At 50.1% G+C, this 19,299-nt stretch overlaps 1 protein-coding gene across 1 annotated transcript in view; it reads left to right on the top strand.

The window, feature by feature from the left end:
* The window catches only part of LARGE1 (LARGE xylosyl- and glucuronyltransferase 1), a 383,597-nt gene that overhangs the window by 84,259 nt on the left and 280,039 nt on the right, over positions 1 to 19,299 (top strand). Inside the window, exon 2 of the mRNA XM_056134685.1 lies at positions 11,077 to 11,378. Coding sequence (XP_055990660.1) covers positions 11,077 to 11,378 — 302 coding nt within the window. The remainder of the gene's footprint in view (positions 1 to 11,076; positions 11,379 to 19,299) is intronic.

The raw sequence follows: 19,299 nt of genomic DNA, 5'->3' as shown, positions 1-19,299 counted from the left end.
CAGGAGTAATTCCTGCGTGCAGAGCCAGGAGTAACCCCTGTGCATTGCCGCATGGGGCCCAAAAGGGGAAAAAAAAAAAAGAATTGAGAATGGAACTCACCCTCAGAAATGAAGAACCGAATTTGATATTGGCGACTAGAACATTTCTTTGGATGGGGATGGCTGAAAATGACAACAGTGTCCCATCCGCTCTGTTCCTGAAACATAGGAGGATGAGAGCTGAGTCAGAAATCTTTAGTTGCAGTTCAGAGAGGAAGGGTGCCCCCCAGGGGATCACCCCCACCACCAGTGAATTTATTGATTGCCCTGGCATCTGCCAGTACGTAAGTCACTCCCCGTGGAAAGTGTGCTTCTGTGTTTTCTTCCTACATGAAAACCTCCCCTTATGACCATTGTTTTGGGAGTACAGGGGTCTGCCATTATCAGACCAGTAGCCCCTCAGTAAACCTATTTTTCTCTCATCAACTCTCCCCTCTTGGCTATCGGTCTTCAAGTGCTCAGCACCCAAGCAGGGGTTGGGTAACAGGAAGAAATATTTACTCCCATCTTCCCGAATGTTCTACATGGCTTCCAGTTTTTTCCGAAGCATTAAAAAAAAATAGAAAGAAGGAAAAAAGAAAACACTAGGCACCATGGCTGGGCGAAAAAAGAGCTCAATGGTTTGGAGGATGCTCATGGCAGGTTCCAAGCGTTCTAGTTCAATTTCAGGTACCACCTTCCTCCCCCCACCCCCGGCCCAGCACGACGAGGTATGGCCCAGTGGGGTAGGGGTCTTGGCACAAATACCAAGCCACCTTGCCCCATTGGGCAGATCTCACCAAGATTGCTACCCACATATACCCAGCTTGGCCCTTGGCCTTGTTGAATGAAGAGTTGGTCGTTGCTATCCTAGTTCTTCAGTCCAGACTCTTTCTCTCTGGACATCCACGAGAAAGACAGTTGACCAGGTTTAGGCGGGGGGAAGACTCCTTAATCCGAACTATGAGCAGGCGCTCAGAGCACACTTGCCTGACTCTTCAAAACTTGGGCTGTTTGGCAAAAGGAACCAGTTGAAAGCGTCGGAATCGTTGAATGCGAAGCTCTAAGGGGCCACAACTGACATCATTGCTTGTTAGGAGCCACTTGAAGCACTTAGAGGCAAACCCCAGCTACGGATACAGCAAATTGGTGCTAAAACTGTCTTCATTTTCTTGGTTTAATGAAGCCCTGTGAAGGCAAGTTTCTGGGAAAAAAAAGCATCATTTCGGGGAGAAAAAAAGTAAAATCACACGAAGCCTATTAGAACAGAATTAATCTCGGCTATTTTCCCTGGCCTTGGAGATATCCTTTCTTTTTTTACCATTGTTCGTCTTTGCCAGGACCTCTTCCTGGTCCTCATTGGAACTCAGGTTTACTTTGGCTGCCAAAGAGAACTTCCAGAAAAACTTTTTTTTTTTTTTTGCGGGGAGCAGAGGGGTGTGGTTAGGTTAAAATAGTTCCCGTGTACAGGATGAGAAGGATGGTACGCCTGAGTATCCCATCACTGTCAGGTCCCTTTCCTTTGCCAAATTGGTGACACATTCTGGAACTCGGGGAAATGGTTCCTCTGGGCCCTGTGTTTTCATCTGATTTGTCAACTGCCTTGAGTTCGGGACATGTTAGCTTGTGAAGCATCCACATACTCAGCTGTTGTTGCTGGGACATCCGGTGATCCATCATATTTGGGTTTGTTTGTTTGTTTTTTTTTTTAACTTTTATTAGTGAGACATCATGAGGTATAGTTGAAGACTTACAAATTTTTGTGTTTGTGTTTCAATTATACAATGATCAAATACCCATCCCTCCACCAGCGCCCATTTCCCACCACCATGGGTCCCAGTATCCCTCCCACCCCCCCATCCCTCCCCCATCTCACCCTGCCTCTGTGGCAGGACATTCCCCTCTATTCTCTCTCTCTCTCTTATTGGGTGTTGTGGTTTGCAAAAGAGGCAATGAGTGGCAATCATGTTTGGTCTCTAGTCTATGTTCAGCACTCTCTCCCATCCTGGGAGGATCCTCCCAACACCCTGTATTGGTTTTAAAGGTATTAAATGTAAGAGTTCGGGCCGGAGTGATAGTACAGTGGAACGTGGTTTTGCTTTGCACGGGGCCCGACTTGGGTTCGACCCCCGGCATCCTATAGCATCCCCCAAGCAATGTCGGAAGTAATTCCTCAGTGCAGAGCCAGGAGTAACCCCTGAATATCACTAGGTGTGACCCCCAAAAATAAACAAACAAAACACTATAAATACAAAACTTTTATGTTCAAGCTGAGTTTCTGAGTTTTCTAGGCTTTTCTAAGAATCCTTCAGACCGAGTTATTTATTTTTCCACTTCAACATGAGTTGCAAGAAGGCGGGTGATTATCGTGACTAGATTATTATGACTAAAAGGAGGACGTTCTGGTTTGCTTTGGTTTGAATTGCAGAAATCTCCTTTAATGAATACAGAGAACTATGGGAGGTGAGAAATTAGAGGCAACTTGGGCAAGCAAGAAGTGATGTATTATTGGTCAAGAGGAAGCCTGGTCCCATCAGCTGAAGTAGCTGGGCCTGAGAGGGGGAAGAGCGCCCCCTTTCTGCGGTAGGGGGGATTGACAGAAACCAAACCACTGCAAGCTTAGGGGAGCAAGAGTACCAGGCCCAGGAGTACCAGGCCCAGGAAAGCAGGAAGCTCGGATGCTAAGGAAGGGAGCTCTTGCAAGGACACAGTAGAAACTTGGTCGGGAGACTCAAGAGCCACGGTTAAATGCGACAACGCTGAACCCTTCTTTGCATAGAGACACATTCTTTAAATTTACCCCCGATAGAGCCTTTGCATGTTGGATTTCTGTTACCTCAGCCAGGAAGTTAGAAGATGTATCAAAACCAACTTTTCTCAGCCTCAACAAACTGGATAATCCCAAGAAGGTGGCCCGTTCTCAGAGTTCTGACAGTGAGAACTTCATGTCCAGGAACTCGGGAGAATTAATTGGGGCATGAACCTTAATGCACTCTGGTATTTCTGACGAGTTTTCCAATTGACGATCATAGTGGCCAGGGCTGAGTCCCACTATCCTGAAGCGTCAGAGATGAAGAAGGCCAACAAGAACCTTTGCCCACGGGCTTTTTTAGAGAGGGACAGGCAGAAGACACTCAGATTTGGGGTAGAAAGGACAATTAACTTGGAGCCACTGAACACACATTCAAGACTTTTCTCTCCCGGAGGATGGAGAGACTTTTCGAAGGGCCGAAACCGGGGTTTGAATGTGGGGGGGCCCAGGTTCCATCCCTGGCACAGCGTGGAGACTCCTTGCCCCAGTCCCACCCCCAACCAACATGGGGGGACTGGGTGTGACCCAAAAAACAAAAAGTAAAAGATGCTTTTTTTTGTTTATTTTTTTTTTTTTGCTCATTTGCTGTTGGGGCTGGAGCGAAAGCACAGCGGGTAGGGCGTTCGCCTTACAAGCGGCCAACATGGCCGACCCGAGTTCGATTCCTCCGCCCCTCTCGGAGAGCCCGGCAAGCTACCGAGAGTATTCGATATGCCAGACACAGTAACAACAAAGTCTCCAATGGAGACGTTACTGGGCCCGCTCAAGCAAATCGACGATCAACGGGAGGGCCTTTACCTTACCTTACCTCATTTGCTGTTGGCATCACACTAAACAAGTCAAACCATCAAACCAGGCATTTCTGTTGCCCCCTTCCTCTCCCTCCCTTACCTCTCTCTCCCTCCCTTCCTCCCTCCTTCTCCCTCTCTCTTGCTCTCCCTCTCTCCCTCCCTCCCTCCTACTTCCTCCCTCCCTCTCTGTCTCTATCTCTTTCTCTCTGTCTCCGTCTGTCTCTCTCTGTCTCTGTCTCTCTCTGTCTCTCTGTCTCTGTCTCTCTCTGTCTCTCTGTCTCTGTCTCTCTCTCTCTCTCTCCCTCCCTCCTCCCCCCATACCCAGTTCATGACAGTATTGCAGAAATTCAAAGGAGGTGTTATACACAGCCCCCGCACTCCAAGCATGCATTCAGCAAATAGTGGCCCACGTGTATGTGGGTGGGGCTTTGACAGATGGCCCGGAAAGAGATGGACATGTCCCGAACTCGAGACTTCCAACATCGCTACCGCACAGGGTCCAACCGCAGTAAGTGATGGAAATTAGACGGAAGAATATTGTGTATCTGAGAGTGAGGCTGAGGGTGGGGAGGAGCAGGGAGAGAGAAGAGAACCAGGGTCCTTGGACAAAGGGTCCATCAATAAGGATGCCCCCACCCACTTGTCTTTGCAAAGCGAATGTGACGGGGACGCAGCGTTCATTGATGGGATCGCTTGAGAGCTACGTGGCCGAGGGGCATCCTTCCCTCTGACACTGACGGCCAGGGTCAGCATGCATAGGAAAAGGGGGACGACCTCTGTTTCAGGACAAGATGAAAAGTCTTGGGGCTGTGATACTGGAAATAGACGGAGAGAAGCAACCGCTTCAGAATTGGCAGGTCCCGGTGACAGATTGCGGGAGGTGGGGGTGGGGTGTTTGCCATATAAAGGTTAGAGAGGCAGCGACTCCCGCACCAGCAGGAGCGCATGGGGGACCCCATAAACTTCAGAGACTGGGGCCTGTCACCGTGCAAGCAGCTGGGATGCTGGGATGAGCCTCCTGGGAAGTGTGTGTGGGTCAGAAGGGCACCCCAGCACCCTGGGTGCTGTGATTTTTGCCGGGGATGCTTCTAACATCCCTCTCCTTAGCACAAGCTGTCCCGGAAGAATGACAGAGCTCTCTCATGCCTGCCCCCTCCTCATCAAGGACATTTCCAAGAGCGAGGCCAACCTCTTTGTTATATCGTATCACCCTCCCCCCCCCCCCCCTTCCCGGCCCCTGCAGTTTTCAGTTCACTCTTTTCTTTCTGACTTTTGGATGGTTTTTTTTTTTATCTTGAATTCAGAGTGCTCAAGTGGACGCAGAGATTCCGATCCCACGAGACACCCACATTTGTTGAGGAATTTTGGAGGAAGGGGGAAGGTGTTGTCAACTCGGGCTTTGAGTCATGCCTCGATCGACATTTTAAACGCAAACTCTGCTGAAGCGCAGTCCGTCGCTTCGCAGCGTTGAGTGGCAGGGAGAGGCATTCTGAGAATAGATCGACCTCGTCTGTCTAAGAAAAAGAGAAGCCTGGGACGAAAGGGGACGGTAAAAGCAAGGGCAGGGGGGTGGTTGAAACGCAAGGGGTCCTGATGGCTGTTTTCATCCCCTCCACCGTCCAGGGTGGAGAGAGGAGAGCAGGGAGAATTATATTCATATCAATATTCGGGGTCTGCTGTGACTAGGTCATGCCCAGGTCCCCCCTTTGGCAGACAGGGTCATTGGGTCATAGATTTGATCCATGCCAAAGGCTATTTATTAGTTAAGTGAGTCATCATCCAAAGTTACCTCTTCTACCAAATCCTGTGTTCTTGGGGCGGCTATATAGATATGATTTTTCCGGGACTCGCTCCACACAGCATGTACTATGATAAGCAGGTCACGTTTTCAATAACTGGTAGTTTAAGATCTGCGAGTGCGCCATCAAAGGATGCTAAAAAGTTTTATATGCCATTTATATACAAAACATGTATCCAATTTAACACACTCGCTGTGTATATGCAAAAATTGCAGTCAAAGGTCACTTGTGCTACCTCCACGGTCTTCCCTTCATGGCTTCGTTAAACCGGGCCTAGATCTCCCCCAGAGAAATCACACAAAGACAAGTTGTGATGCAACAAGCAAAGGGTCTTTATTGGCTACCTCCGCTAGCTCGAGCTAGGGCCCCACCCCCGTCCAGCTCATCGACACAGTGGCTTCCTCCGAAGGACCGAGTGGCCCCGAGTCTCAAAAGTGAGGTTTTTTTATACCATAACTTTATATAACAGTCTTTTCATAGACCACCCTTTTGGTTGAAGTCTGAGGGGCTTTCCACTACTTGTACTTAGCTGATTGGTAGTAAGTCGGAGTTACATAAGGGTTACCTAGAAGGTGATGGGGTGGAGGTTGGGAATAGGCTTCCAAAGCTGCTGGAGTTCCCAGCAAAAATGCTTTCATGAGCAGAAAGACCGTCTCAGGAAGGCAGAGAGATTATGCTGGGCTGAGGTTTTTGCCTTGGCACATGGCCAACTCTGGTTCCATCCCCCAGCATCACACTTGGTCCCCTGAGCCCCAACATTGCTGAGTTGGTTCGGAAGGAAGAAGAAGGAGAGGGGAAGGAAGAGGAGAAGGACCACCCCTAACAAGTTCAAACTCAGTGATGGAAGGAAGTGATTCTCCCTGGTGTCCCATGATGCCCTCTGAGTCCCCCCCCCCCCCATCATGGAAGCGGCACCTAAACCTGTCGATTCTTAGTTTTCTCATCCAAAATGGGGACACGGGGGCTAGAGCAATGGCATAGCAGTTAGGGCTTTTGCCTTGTGCACGATCAACCTGGGTTCAATTTCCAGCATCCCATAGGGTCCCCTGAGCACCGCCAGGAGTAATTCCTGAGTGCAGAGCCAGGAGTAACCCCTGAGCATCGCCGGGTGTGATCCAAAAAGAAAACAAAAAAATCCAAAATGGGGGCATGGATGGCCGCACATATATGCTACATGTGACATCGCCCACTACCCAGCATGGCGCAGATGTGCCAGCTGCTTCCCTGGAGTGCCACTCTGCCTGCTGCCCCCATGCAGCCCCAGTGAAAAGAGTCCACGTCCTTTGATGATTGTCTTTGCTGCCCCTTCTTCTCCATTGTCGCTGCAACTCTTTTGGTTTGACCAAACAGGAGACGGGTTTTCAGAACTTGGGTGGGCGCCGGTAATTGGCCAGCGTGGGCACCGTACAGGTACCCACCCGCCTCCAGCCACGGGAACTCAGCCATGTCCCCAAACAATCAGTCTGCGTCTTTGATATCTCATCCTGGGCAGTGGAATCCGGCGAGTCCCGTTCTCTGCTGAATGGCAGAGGGCCAGGAGCTCGGGTGTTTAACCCCAAGGTAATAAAGGCAGGCGGGGAGAAAGGAGTTGTGTTTGTGAAAGCACACAGGCACATCAAAAAAAAAAAAAGACCCTGGTGGAGGCCACTGCCTGCAGGGGAAGCCCGTGGGGTGTCATTCATCCTACTCTTTGATGCTCAAGTTTTGTGAGTCACTGAGAGTCTCGGGGATGGGTTGGAAGCACAGCAGCATCTGGGCAGGAAGGAGAAACACTGGGACAAGAGAAGCGTGTTTGATGCACCCGTCTAAGTGAGGGTTATTTTGGAAGGATGTGGCATTTGCTGGGTCTTCTGAGGGCCCGGGGGGTTCTGCAGCATGGGAACAGAGAGGGGCTCTGCTCCATGTCGGGGGTGGGGTAAGGGGGCTCGTCACAGTCAGCAGGTGTTGAGCACTTGCTGTCCACAAGACAGAAGGTATCTGGGAGAGAAAAAGGTTTTTACATGACTTTCAAAAGTAAATGTCTTGGGTTTGGAGCAATAGCACAGCGGGGAGGGTGTTTGCCTTGCACGTGGCCCTCCTGGGTTCGATCCCTGGCATTCCATAGAGTCCTCCAAGCACTGCCAGGAGTAATTCCTGAGTGTAGAGCCAGGAGTAATCCCTGTGCATCACCGGGTGTGACCCAAAAAGCAAAAGAAAAAAAAAGTAAATGTCTTAAGTGCATGGAGATCATACAGGGGTTAAGGCACTTGCCTTGCATGTGGGGGTCAACCCTAGTTTAATTCCCAGGACCACCCCTGGTTCCCCCACGCACAGCCTGGATTGATCCCTGAGCACAATGCCAGAAGTAACCTGAGCACTGCTGAGTGTGGCTAACCCCAACCCTTTTAATTAATTAATTAATTAATTTACTTATTTATTATGTAGGAATACTGCTGTTTATTCAGCCATTGATTAAGCTGACTGAAGTGGGCATGAACTCCACATTACTTTTTTTTAAATTTTTATTGTCTCTACTGTCTTTGGGTGTCAGTCTCATATTATGTCATTTTATATTCCACAAAGGAGTGAGTCTGCCCACTTTTGATCCCTTCCATCCCTGACATTATTCTATAATCCACAGGTTAGTGAACGACATCTTATTATCTCGTTCTTACTTTGGACAACCCGGCAGGCTACCGAATGTATCCTGCCCGCACGGCAGAGTCTGGCAAACTCCCCATAGTGTACTCAATATGCCAAATACCAGTAACAATGATGGGTCTCATTCTCCTAAGTCTGAAAGAGCATTTCTCAGGGCTAGGACGAAGGAGACGTTACTGGTGCCTGCTCGAAGCAATTAATGAACAACAGGATGATCGTGATCGTGATGGTGAATAGCCATGAGATAGACCATGCCAAAGCTGTTGATGATTGGGTTTCCATCATACAATGATCCAGCACCCATCCTTCCACCAGTGTACATTTCCTACTACTAACATCCCCTGTCTCCCTCCTACCACCCCCCAACACCCCACCCCCCACCCCAGCCACCCTCTATGTGAGGCACTTTCTCTCTCTCTCTCTCTCTCTCTCTCTCTCTCTCTCTCTCTCTCTCTCTCTCTTCCTTTTGTGCATTATAGTTCACAATACAGATGCTAAGAGGCCACTGTGTTTGTTCAGCCCTACCCCTTGTACTTTTATTTTATTTCTTGATCACTGTGATTGACAGTAGTGCTCATGGTAGGATTTCATGTATTGTAAGCCCACACCCTCCACCAGAGTAAAGTGTCTATTTCCACCCTCCATTGTTTTAGGGACGGGGACACACACACACACACACACACACACACACACACACACACACACACTGCTGTCTCCCAGCCCCAGCAAGCTCAGTTCTTTGTACAAAACATGCCTCTGTCTAGAAGTCCCCGCCGTATCCCCAGTTTCATTTTAACAGTTCCTGCAGCCTGTGGTCGAACCCCACACCATCTGAAAAGACCGTGCTCAGTGAGCCGTCCTGAGAAACAAGGCATGTGTCTGTGCTTCTAGCATAGATCACTGTTCTGTTCCCGAAGTCGCTACTCTCTTGCAGCGCCGAAGATTTAAATTGAACTGCATCACAGGAATTACACATATCGGGAGGAGAGAGTGTGGCCGGGATTGGCTCCTGTCTGTGGCCTGGACATCCACAGGGCATGTGCCCACACGTCAGCAAGGGAGCAACATCCTAGGGGACTGCCTTCAAGGGACCAGCAGGCCACAGGGGGTCTACAGGCGGGCGGGGCCCTGGGATGGACTCTGCCTCTGATTGGGAGGCTTCTCGAGAGCCATCTCTTCCACCTCAGTGTCCGACCACTAATCAGAGCCTGGCTGGAAATGAGTTGTAAGGAGCATTGTTCCCCCCCCCCCCCCCCGGGGAAACTGAAGAGATTGATTGGCCTCCTGCTTCCTCCTTCTTCATCGCCCTTCATCATGCTTCTCTTGGCGTGACAGACGCCGCTCCCCTGCCAGCATGTCATCAGATAGTCGGCTATGTTTCCCCACCCAGATCAGCGAGACCTGATCTGTTTCTTCACGGTGCGATCAATCTTCCCAGAAATCTTTCGGTTGAACCACCTACCAAATACAGCCTGGTGGTATTCTGGCCTCTCTCAGGATGATACCCTAAAAAAAAAAATGTGGTTGCGTGTTTCACGACAGTATGTTTTACCCAAAAGTTGAGGAAAGGAGATGGGAGATGATCCTTCTGAAACGGGGTTTTGAGGGATGAATAGGAGTTTGCAAAGGAAGAGCTAAATCAACTTGATCGCGAGTGATATTTCTTTTCCACCGTCTCTTCCCTTTCGCCTTCTTCCACTTCTTTCTCTTCATTCTCCTATGCCCTATCTGTTTTCTGTTCCTCCTCCTCTTCACTCTTTTTTTTTCTTTTCGGGTCACACCCAGTGATGCACAGGGGTTACTTCTGGCTCATGCACTCATGCACTCAGGAATTACTTCGGGGGCCCTGTGGGATGCTGGGAATCGAAGCTGGGTCGGCCGCATACAAGGCAAATGCCCTCCCCCTGTACTGTTGTTCCAGTCCCTCTTCACTCTTTTCATATCCACAAAGCTTTATGAATGAGAATGTGTGTCCATCAGATGGCCAAAAAGCAGAGAGACAAGAATTATATGCAGTTAGTTAGGAAAATTTACATCGGGGGCCTGAGTCATAGCACAGCAGGTATGGTGTTTGCCTTGCACACGGGTTTGATTCCCAGCATCCCCTGTTGTCCCCCATGCACCACCAGGAGTGAGTCCTGAGTGCAGAGCCAAGAGTAAACCCTGTGCATCGCCGGGTGTGACCCAAAAAGCAAAACACAAAAAGCAAAAAAACTTTACATTGAATACTCTTCTCTGGACAGTTGTTGGCTCTCATCCGCCCAGTGAGTCATTTCTCCCCGAGCAGGGCATGTGTTGATAAACCCAGCTCCCCAGCATCATGGATATCGGGGGCACCTATGTTGATATACTCAGCTCCCCAGATCATGGGTATTGGGGGCACCTGTATTGATAAACTCACCTCCCCAGAGTCACGGGTATTGGGGGCACCTATGTTGTTATACTCAGGTCCCCAGCATCATGGCTATCAGGGTCACCTGTGTTGATATACTCACCTCCCCAACATCATGGGTATTGGGGGCACCTATGTTGATAAACTCACCTCCTCAGAGTCATGGGTGTTGGGGGCACCTATGTTGATATACTCAGTTTCCCAGCATCATATGTATTTGGGGGCACCTATGTTGATAGACTCAGCTCTCCAGGTCCTGGGTATTGGGGGCACCTGTATTGATAAACTCACCTCCCCAGAGTCATGGGCATTCGGGGCACCTATGTTGATAGACTCAGCTTCCCGGTGTCATGGGTATTGGAGGCACCTATGTTGATAATTCGTCGATTGCCTCGAGCGGGCCCCAGTAACGTCTCCTTCATCCTAGCCCTGAGATTTTTAAGAAAGTGCTATAAACTCACCTCCTCAGCGTCATGGGTATTGGGGGCACCAATGTTGATAGACTCAGCAACCCCAGCGTCATGGGAATCGGGGGCACCTGTGCCCGGGTGGGCGCGGGCAGGCAGCATCACCGTCCTCCCAACTAACCATCCTCTACTCTCTCACCCCCTCTCGCCCCCGCAGATGGGAAGCCAGTATCCCTGGCACCCCTGGAGCCGCAGGCGCACAGCCCCCGGTACACGGCGTCCAGCCAGCGCGAGCGGGAGAGCCTGGAGGTGCGAGTGCGCGAGGTGGAGGAAGAGAACCGCGCCCTGCGCCGGCAGCTGCACCTGGCCCAGGGCCGCGCCCCCGCGCCCCGCCGGGGCAACCACTCCAGGACCTACTCGGTGGAGGAGGGCACGGGCGACAGCGAGAACCTGCGCGCGGGCATCGTGGCGGGCAACAGCTCGGAGTGCGGGCAGCAGCCGGTGGTGGAGAAGTGCGAGGTAAAGGGAGAGGTGGGTGGGTGGGTGGGTGAGGGGTGTCCAATGCCCCAGTCACCACCCGCTTACCCCAACCCCAATACCCCTTCTCTCCTGTCCTAGAGCCCGGGACATGCCAGTACGGCCTGACTCACTTGCTAACGAGCTTGACACATCTGCTGGCCTCCAGGAGCCTTGGTTTTGCCATCTAAGAAATGGGGCGAAGGGGTCAGAGTCATAGCACAGCCGGGAAGGTGTTTGTCTTGTACAACTGCCAACCCTGGTTCGATTCCCAGCATCCCACAGGGTCTCCCAGCAGCGCCAGGAGTGATTCCTGAGTGCAAAGTGAGGAGTAACCCCTGAGCATTGCTGAGTGTGACCCAAAAAAGCCAAAAACAAATGGAGGTAAAAGAACTGAGTCCCATGAAGGAACTTTGCCCTCTTTCTTGGTGGTCTTGAGGACAAGTTCAGAATTTCTGCACCTTCCTTTCCTGGATGACTTATACCAGGATCTCTCTCTCTCTCTCTCTCTCTCTCTCTCTCTCTCTCTCTCTCTCTCTCTCTCTCTCTCTCTCTCTTAATTTTTATTAGTGAAACACCATGAAGTACAGTTGTAGACTTACAAATTTTTGTGCTTGGGTTTCAGTTATACAATGATCCAGTACCCATCCTTCCAGCAGTGCCCATTGCCCACCACCATGGATCCCAGTATCCCTCCCACCCCCCCAACCCCCTCATCCCACCCTGCCTCTGTGGCAGGGCCATTCCCTTTTGTTCTATACCAGGATCTCTTTTGGCTGGAGAAATTTTTATACAGCCCTGGGTGTGTAGGTATATAAAGTAGATATAAGAATCCAGCATTTACTGAGAGTAAACCATGAAGAAATAGATTTTTTTAAATTTAAGTATTTTGGACCTCCCTCCCCCATGTGGGAACTCAGCCCATAGTGTGAGAGGCCGAGACTGCAGGGTGAGTGAGGGGCTCCGGGAGTGGGGGCTCTGGGGAGCAGACCCCATGCGCCTTCCTCTCACTTTCGGACCCTAGTTCTGAAAACTCAGACCTGAAGACTTTGTTGTTTATCTCCATGGTCCTTGGAGCCTTTAGGACTTGTTAACCTACCCTCACCCCTCCCACCCCCGTTATAATATTCTTACTTAGTAACTCTGTGCGTTAGAAAGATTTATTGTCCACTTCTCCTTGTCTCCCTCAGCACCCTCAAGGATGCACGCAGGCTTGAGTGTGCACTGAACACACACACACACGCGTACAATGACACACACACGTACACACACGCACGCACACGTGCACACACATGCACACACACATGCACACACATGCACACACACATGCACACGCACACATGTGCACATGCATACACCCACACAGACACACAGACACACACACACACACATCCTGCTTCTCCCAGTTCCCTGGAGAGGAATCGCAAGTATGAACAGGCCACATGTTCATAGGCCACCACCTCTGGTGGGGTTGGCCACTACATTTGCACAGTTAATACCTGCTTCGTAGAGTATTAAATGGGATGCTCCAAAAAGCCCCCCGCCTCCCAAGCCTGCCTCCTACCTAGTGCGTTTTCAGTCATTGTTAATTTACTGCTGGTGGTAGGGTCAGATGACCGAACGGCCACCTGGTGGCACAGGAAAGCCGGCCCAGGTGGGCTCTTCAAGCATGCTAGCATGCAAAGCAGGTGCCCTTTCATGCAGCTGACTCCCAGGGCCCTGTTATGGGCCATTTAAAAAAAATTATTTTAATTTTTTTAATTTTAATGAATTTTAATGAATCACCGTGAGATACAGTTACAGACTTACAAATTTTCGTGATTACATTTCCATCAATGTTTGAGTACCCATCCCTCCACCACCAATGTTCCCAGTGTCCCTCCCGCCACCCCCCCACCCCTTCCCACCCCCTGCCTCTGTGGCAGGCACATTCCCTCTTACTCTCTTTCCCATCACCATATCTTGGATGTTTCCATCCTGAACCCCAACCCCTGCCCCAAAGCAGAACCGAGATAATTTGTTTTGTATTGTTTGTTATGAAAAACCATTAAAAGTGATCCAAGAAAGTTTCCTTAGAGGATAGTGTGTGAAGATGTTGTATTTCACTCAGAGGCCATTAAGCCCTTCTATAAGAGATTACTAACATGTTGTTAAGGGTTGAGCCTTGTGTGCATATATATATGTACAGATGTATATCTGTAAAAATATATTTTACTCTAAGATTGATTGCCTCCAACTTTAAACCGCACCAAATATGGTGCACTACTCTTAGAATGTTAGCGGTGTGAGGTATAAGATGTTACATTGCCACGAATGTGGTCACGTAGTCCAGGAGAAAGTTTAATCACGGGTGAGGCTTGGCCTGAGCATGCAGAGTGGCCTTGAGTATGGTGGCGGTTGAGTTCTGGAGGGTTCTGGCTGCCAGGGCTAGGTCCCATAGGGCAGGGAGGGGCCTCACCCGCCCCCCTCCGGGTTCCCCGAGAAGTCACTCCCTGGTAACTTCCTAGGGAGGATAAAGACCCTCTGTACATGAACTCCAAAGCCTGTGTTTCAGGTAGAAGGAACACAAGTGCCACCTATGCATAAGAGGGGTCGCAATGATTTCCAGATGGCAAAAATGGATTTCATTACTAGGGGAAGAGTGGTCAGTGATGCTGTTTAATGTCACTCCTAGGGAAGTGTCCCTTTTTCCTTCTATGCCATGCTCCACCTTAGTTTCTCAGCAGTCACAGAACTGGTGATAAAAGGGAGTAGTCAGTCCCCCCAAGGGTGCCCGACACCATGCTGAACCCACACCCACCCACCCAGAGGCCATCTTGCTTAATGCCACGCCACAGGCTTCCTGCATTTTGGAGCTGGGTGGGCAGCTCCCGAGAACGGTGTTGTGATGGTATACCCTTGCAAGTCACTCCCCCAACTCAATGACTGAACAGAGGAAGCATCAATTGTCACAGGCGGTCGAGGAAAAACAGCAGCCCAGAAGGAGTTGAGTTGGAGGTTGTGGTTCTCCAATCTTCCTGAGATGCAGGTAGAGACTTTTAATGGAACTGCAATGCTCTGCCAGCTTAATAGGGGCTGGCTGGAGGCGCCATTTCTGTGCCGATGGATTGAGTTTTATGTCCCAAGGACCACTTGAGGATTCTCACTGGACTTCCTGGGTGTTCTCACAGTTCTGCTTGACGGCTCTTATTGGACAAAATTAGGGTTCGCATTGGATCACATTAAGGTTCTCTCTGGACCTCATGAATGTTCTTAGTAGACTACTTGAGGGTTCTCACTGGACCTCATCAATGTTCTCACAGGGCTACTTGACTATTCCCACTGACCACTTGAGTGTTCTCGTGGAACTGCCTTAGTGCTCTCCACCGGACTCTGAATGTTCTCTGTTATTCCGCTCAGATGCTCCCTGTAGAACTCATTTGAGTGTTCTCCGCCACCCTCTCTGAGTCCTTTACATCATACTACTTTAGTGTTCACAACATCGCCGCTTAAGTATTCTCTCTACAACTCTTTGCATGTTCTCTCTTGCTCTGGCGAAGTGTTCTCTGCTGAACTGTTTGGATATTCTCACTGTATAGCGGTAAGCATTCCCCAACGCCCTCCCCCACCCCGCCCAGACTTGGTGGTCCTGTAGAACAAGGCAGAAAACACAATCTTTTGTATGAGTTATTCTCAAAGGTCCTAAACCAATGAATGCTTCGAGGAAGTTTTATTTGCACAGAAACCAATGCCGATGCTATGTAGGAGATGCTTCCCACGTTGTGAATCCTTGCAGGGGTCTTGGCGGATCCTCGTGGTGACTCAGGAGACCAGAGATTGCCAGGTTGGGCACGGGTGAGATACATGCACCCTTCCTCCTACCCTCTGTTATGTATGCCCAAGTTTCAGATGCCCAATTGTGGAGAGACCAAGTTCCACACACAATAATTCAAAAGCAAAGGAACTTTGTTACTAGCCCAAGCTAGGGTCCAAGTCTCATCCAACACAGTGGAGTCTGGACAAAGACCCCGACTCCAAATCACAAGCAGTTTCTATAGGGTTCGGAGTTAAGAATCTATTTATATATTGATCTGTTTTTAACATTGATTGGCCCTATTACAATGGTGGTCAGCAATTAGGCAATGGTTAGCAATAGTTTCTAAGGAGGGTACAGTGACCCCTCGTGACCGGCCAAACCCAACTGCCCAATTCCTTATCTTGGCAAATTACTCAACTGGGAGTTTACCGGAAACTATAAGTCCTGCTTTGGGGAAACAGAAATTGAGGCCTAGCAGAGACTTAGTGTTGGCTGCAGCTTGTTATGGCATCAGTTTCCTCCTCACAACCCCAGTACCGGTCTTTTTGTAACTCACTTCTTGGCATAATGTCTTCAAAGGCCATGCTGTAACCTGTGGCAAAGGTTCCCTTCTTTGCTCCGGCAGAATCCCAGTCTGTCATATGTGTGTCCCCCATGTGTTTCTCCATTCATCTGACCCCAGACTCTCGACTCCTTGTCTACCTCGTGGCTCCTGTGACCAGCGTGACTCAGAATGTGTTTGTTCTAACAACTCTATGATCCTGCGTTCACGTCCCGGGACAGTGTGCCCACAAGAGGAATGGCTGAGTCTGCCGGAAATCCTATTAGCTGGTCATTTACGAACCACAGGGATGTTCCATCATGTCCCCACCACCTTGCTGTGGCTGCAGAATTCTTAGGACCTCTGAGAGTCAGTCACCCTAGCTGGAGAACCTTGCTGGGAACCCACCCAGAGGCCTCCAACACTTGGGAGCTCCTCATTTCTCCTCTCCCTAAGGGTGGGGTTTCCCCTGCAGATGTCAGGGGGCCGGCCCCTGAGGGTGCTGTGAGCTTTGTTGGTAGTGTCCTCCCAGGAAGGGGCTGACCTCAAAAAGGCCTCTCTCTCTCTCTCTCTCTCTCTCTCTCTCTCTCTCTCTCTCTCTCTCTAAGGCTGCCTGCACTGTGACCACACAGCCCTCCAGGGGTGTCTTTGGGAAAGTACCCTGAAGCCTTGGGCTCTCCCAGTCCACTTCCTATTCCTGTCTCTTCTGCTTCCTGGTTTCCTGCCCTACACACACACACACACACACACACACACACACACACACACGCACGCACACACACACAGAGTCTGCCCCACAGCAGCCTGACAGATCCTTTTCAGTTGTCTCAGCTCAGCTCTGCTTCATCCTGGAAAATATGGGGTTCTCATATTTTCTGTTTTCTCAACCCCCCAACTCCCACCTCACCTCAGTCTTCAGGTGTTCCTTAGACACCCAACCCCCACCCCACCTCTGTCTTTAGCTGTTCCTCAGACACAGGAACAGCTGAAGGCTGGGTCTCAGCCTTCTCTCCACAGTCCGGAAAGTAATATCCTCCCAGGAAAACCAAGAGTCAGGCTTCTCATCTCACCTCCACCGCAGACCCTCAAAACAGAGCCGGAGTGGCCCCCATAGAGTTGGGTTGGGGCCCCAGCTCTCATTCCTGCATCTTTATCCCCATGCTCTTTCCCTCCCAGGTCCCTTGTTCTTACCCTCTGATTCCATGGGTGAGTTCCCACCCACTTCCTAGGCACCCCTTTTCGTAAGTTCAAACCCCAGAGTGACCCCAGTGGGTTTTCCTGGGAACCCTCAATGAAGGAGCAAAGGAGGAACGTGTACCCCAGCTCCCTCTAGACACACACACACACACACACACACACACACACACACACACCCAACGCCTTCCGCGACACCCCCACACTTCACGGCTCTGCTTCTCTGGCTTCAGATGATGAATTTATTCATAGGGGCAGGTGGAAGGGATGAAACCGAAGAGATTGGAAAATTATGTAAAATGTTTGAGAGTGTGCGCGCCTGTACTTAGATTTAACAGGCCCATTACAAAACAAAATAATGCCCTGAACCATGAAGTCTCAAGAAGACAAAGCTTGCTCTCTCAAGGGGTGGAGAGTGGCGGGGGCTGGGAGCCTTGTCTTAAAATGTCAGTGATTCAGTAGTGCCCGGTGCCACCTGCTCCTTTCCCTTTCTTGTCCCCTGGGCTGGCAGCCCCTTCACCCCAGCGTGAAGGGCAATAGTTGCAACTGCAGCCCGGTGGTCCCAGTCTCTGCCTTTTTGAGAGACTAAGATGAGCGAGTGTGTATTCATGGTGCAGGTGGTGACATTAGGACAAGCGGAAATAGACTGACCCTGAGTCCCCCCTTCACCCACCCAGAGTACACACTTCCCCCACTCTTGGCCTCCTAAAAGCATGGGTTCTTCATAGAAATGGGATCACTGTCACTGTCACTGTCCTCCTATTGTTCATCGATTTGCTTGAGTGGGCCCAGTAATGTCTCCATTGTGACAATTGTTACTGTGTTTGGCATATTGAATGCGTCACGGGGACCTTGCCAGGCTTTGCCGTGTGGACAAGAGACTCTCGGTAGCTTGCCGGGCTCTCCGAGAGGGGTGGAGGAATCGAACTCGGATCGGCCATGTTAACTGCGTGCAAGGCAAATGCTCTACCCGCTCGCTGTGCTATCGCTCCAGCCCAGATATGGGATAGGAAATCAAATACATAAAAGATGAGATATCATTTCTTTACAGATATAAAAATGATCGGCAGAGCCCGGCAAGCTACCCGTGAATACAATTTTTTTTAATATGAAACACCATGATGTACAAAACTGTTCTGATAGGGGTTCCCTGCATACAGCAGGCCAATGCCATGCCCTCTTCTGCGTCTCAGGCCTCCCTCCCAGCCCCCACCCAAAACCCCTTGGTCAGTTTAGTTCTGTTGATGGTCAGTTAGTTCTGTAGACCAGTTCCTAGGTTCCGTTATCTTTGGCCTTTCGTTATTCCCTTACTGTATTTATTCGATATGCCAAAAACAGTACCTTTGAAAACCACCAGGGTTCTCCAGCACACCCACAAAGACAACAGAAATCTGAGCAACACTTCAAACTCTTAAAGGGCTGGTGCATCCACTTGTACTTGTACTTGTGATAGACTCACCTGTCCCAGAATCCAGGTGAGGGGCCGACAACAGCACCTGGAATTTTTCTTTTTCTGTGTACATAATCCATGCCTAAAACAGGTGATACAAATCAGGGCCAAAGAGATAGTACAGTGGTTAGGGTGCTGGCCTTGTAGATGTCCAACCAGGATTCAATCCCTGGCACAACATATGGTCCCCCAAGCCTGCCAGGAATGCAGAGTCAGCAGTAAATCCTTAGCACTGCTGGATATAGCACCTGAAACTTGAGCAAAAGAACTAACTTGCTTATAATGACAGTAGCCACGTGAGATCCAGATCTGAGAACTATCTTTTTAATGTGCTACTCACTTGAAGGGGCTGGAGCAATAGCACAGTGGGTAGGGCATTTGCCTTGCACGCGGCTGACCCAGGTTCAATTCTTCCTCCCCTCTAGGAGAGTCTGGCAAGCTACAGAGAGTATCTTGCCCGCTCAGCAGAGCCTGGCAAGCTCCCCGTGGACCAATAATACCTATCTAGGTCGGAACGATAGTGCAGCGGGTAGTGTGTTTGCCTTGCACGTGGCCAACCCGGGTTTAAGTCCTCCATTCCTCTTGGGGAGCCCAGGAAGGTACCAAGAGTATCCTGCCCATACAGCAGAGCCTGGCAAGTTCCCCGTGGCGAATTCGATATGCCAAAAAGAGTAACAACATGTCTCACAATGGAGATGTTAAATACCGGTGCCTGCTTGAGCAAATTGATGAACAACAGGAGGACAGTGTTACAGGACAGTGTGTGTGTTACGTTTATTTATTCTGTGAGAGGCCATTCTTTATCTGCCTCTCTCCTTCTTGCTGACTTCACTTCTCCTCGTCAGCCTCCCCCCCAACTCCATCCACAGAGCGGCAGCTTGCATGCGTTTGTACTCACAACCAAGTCACATGCCACTGTGTCTATGTACCACCGTTTCTTTCT

This window comes from Sorex fumeus, unplaced genomic scaffold (assembly GCF_029834395.1).
Source record: "Sorex fumeus unplaced genomic scaffold, SorFum_2.1 ptg000101l, whole genome shotgun sequence".
Taxonomy (NCBI): Eukaryota; Metazoa; Chordata; class Mammalia; order Eulipotyphla; family Soricidae; genus Sorex; species Sorex fumeus.
Note: the sequence above shows the minus strand (reverse complement) of the source record. Positions and strands in the feature narration are given on the sequence as shown.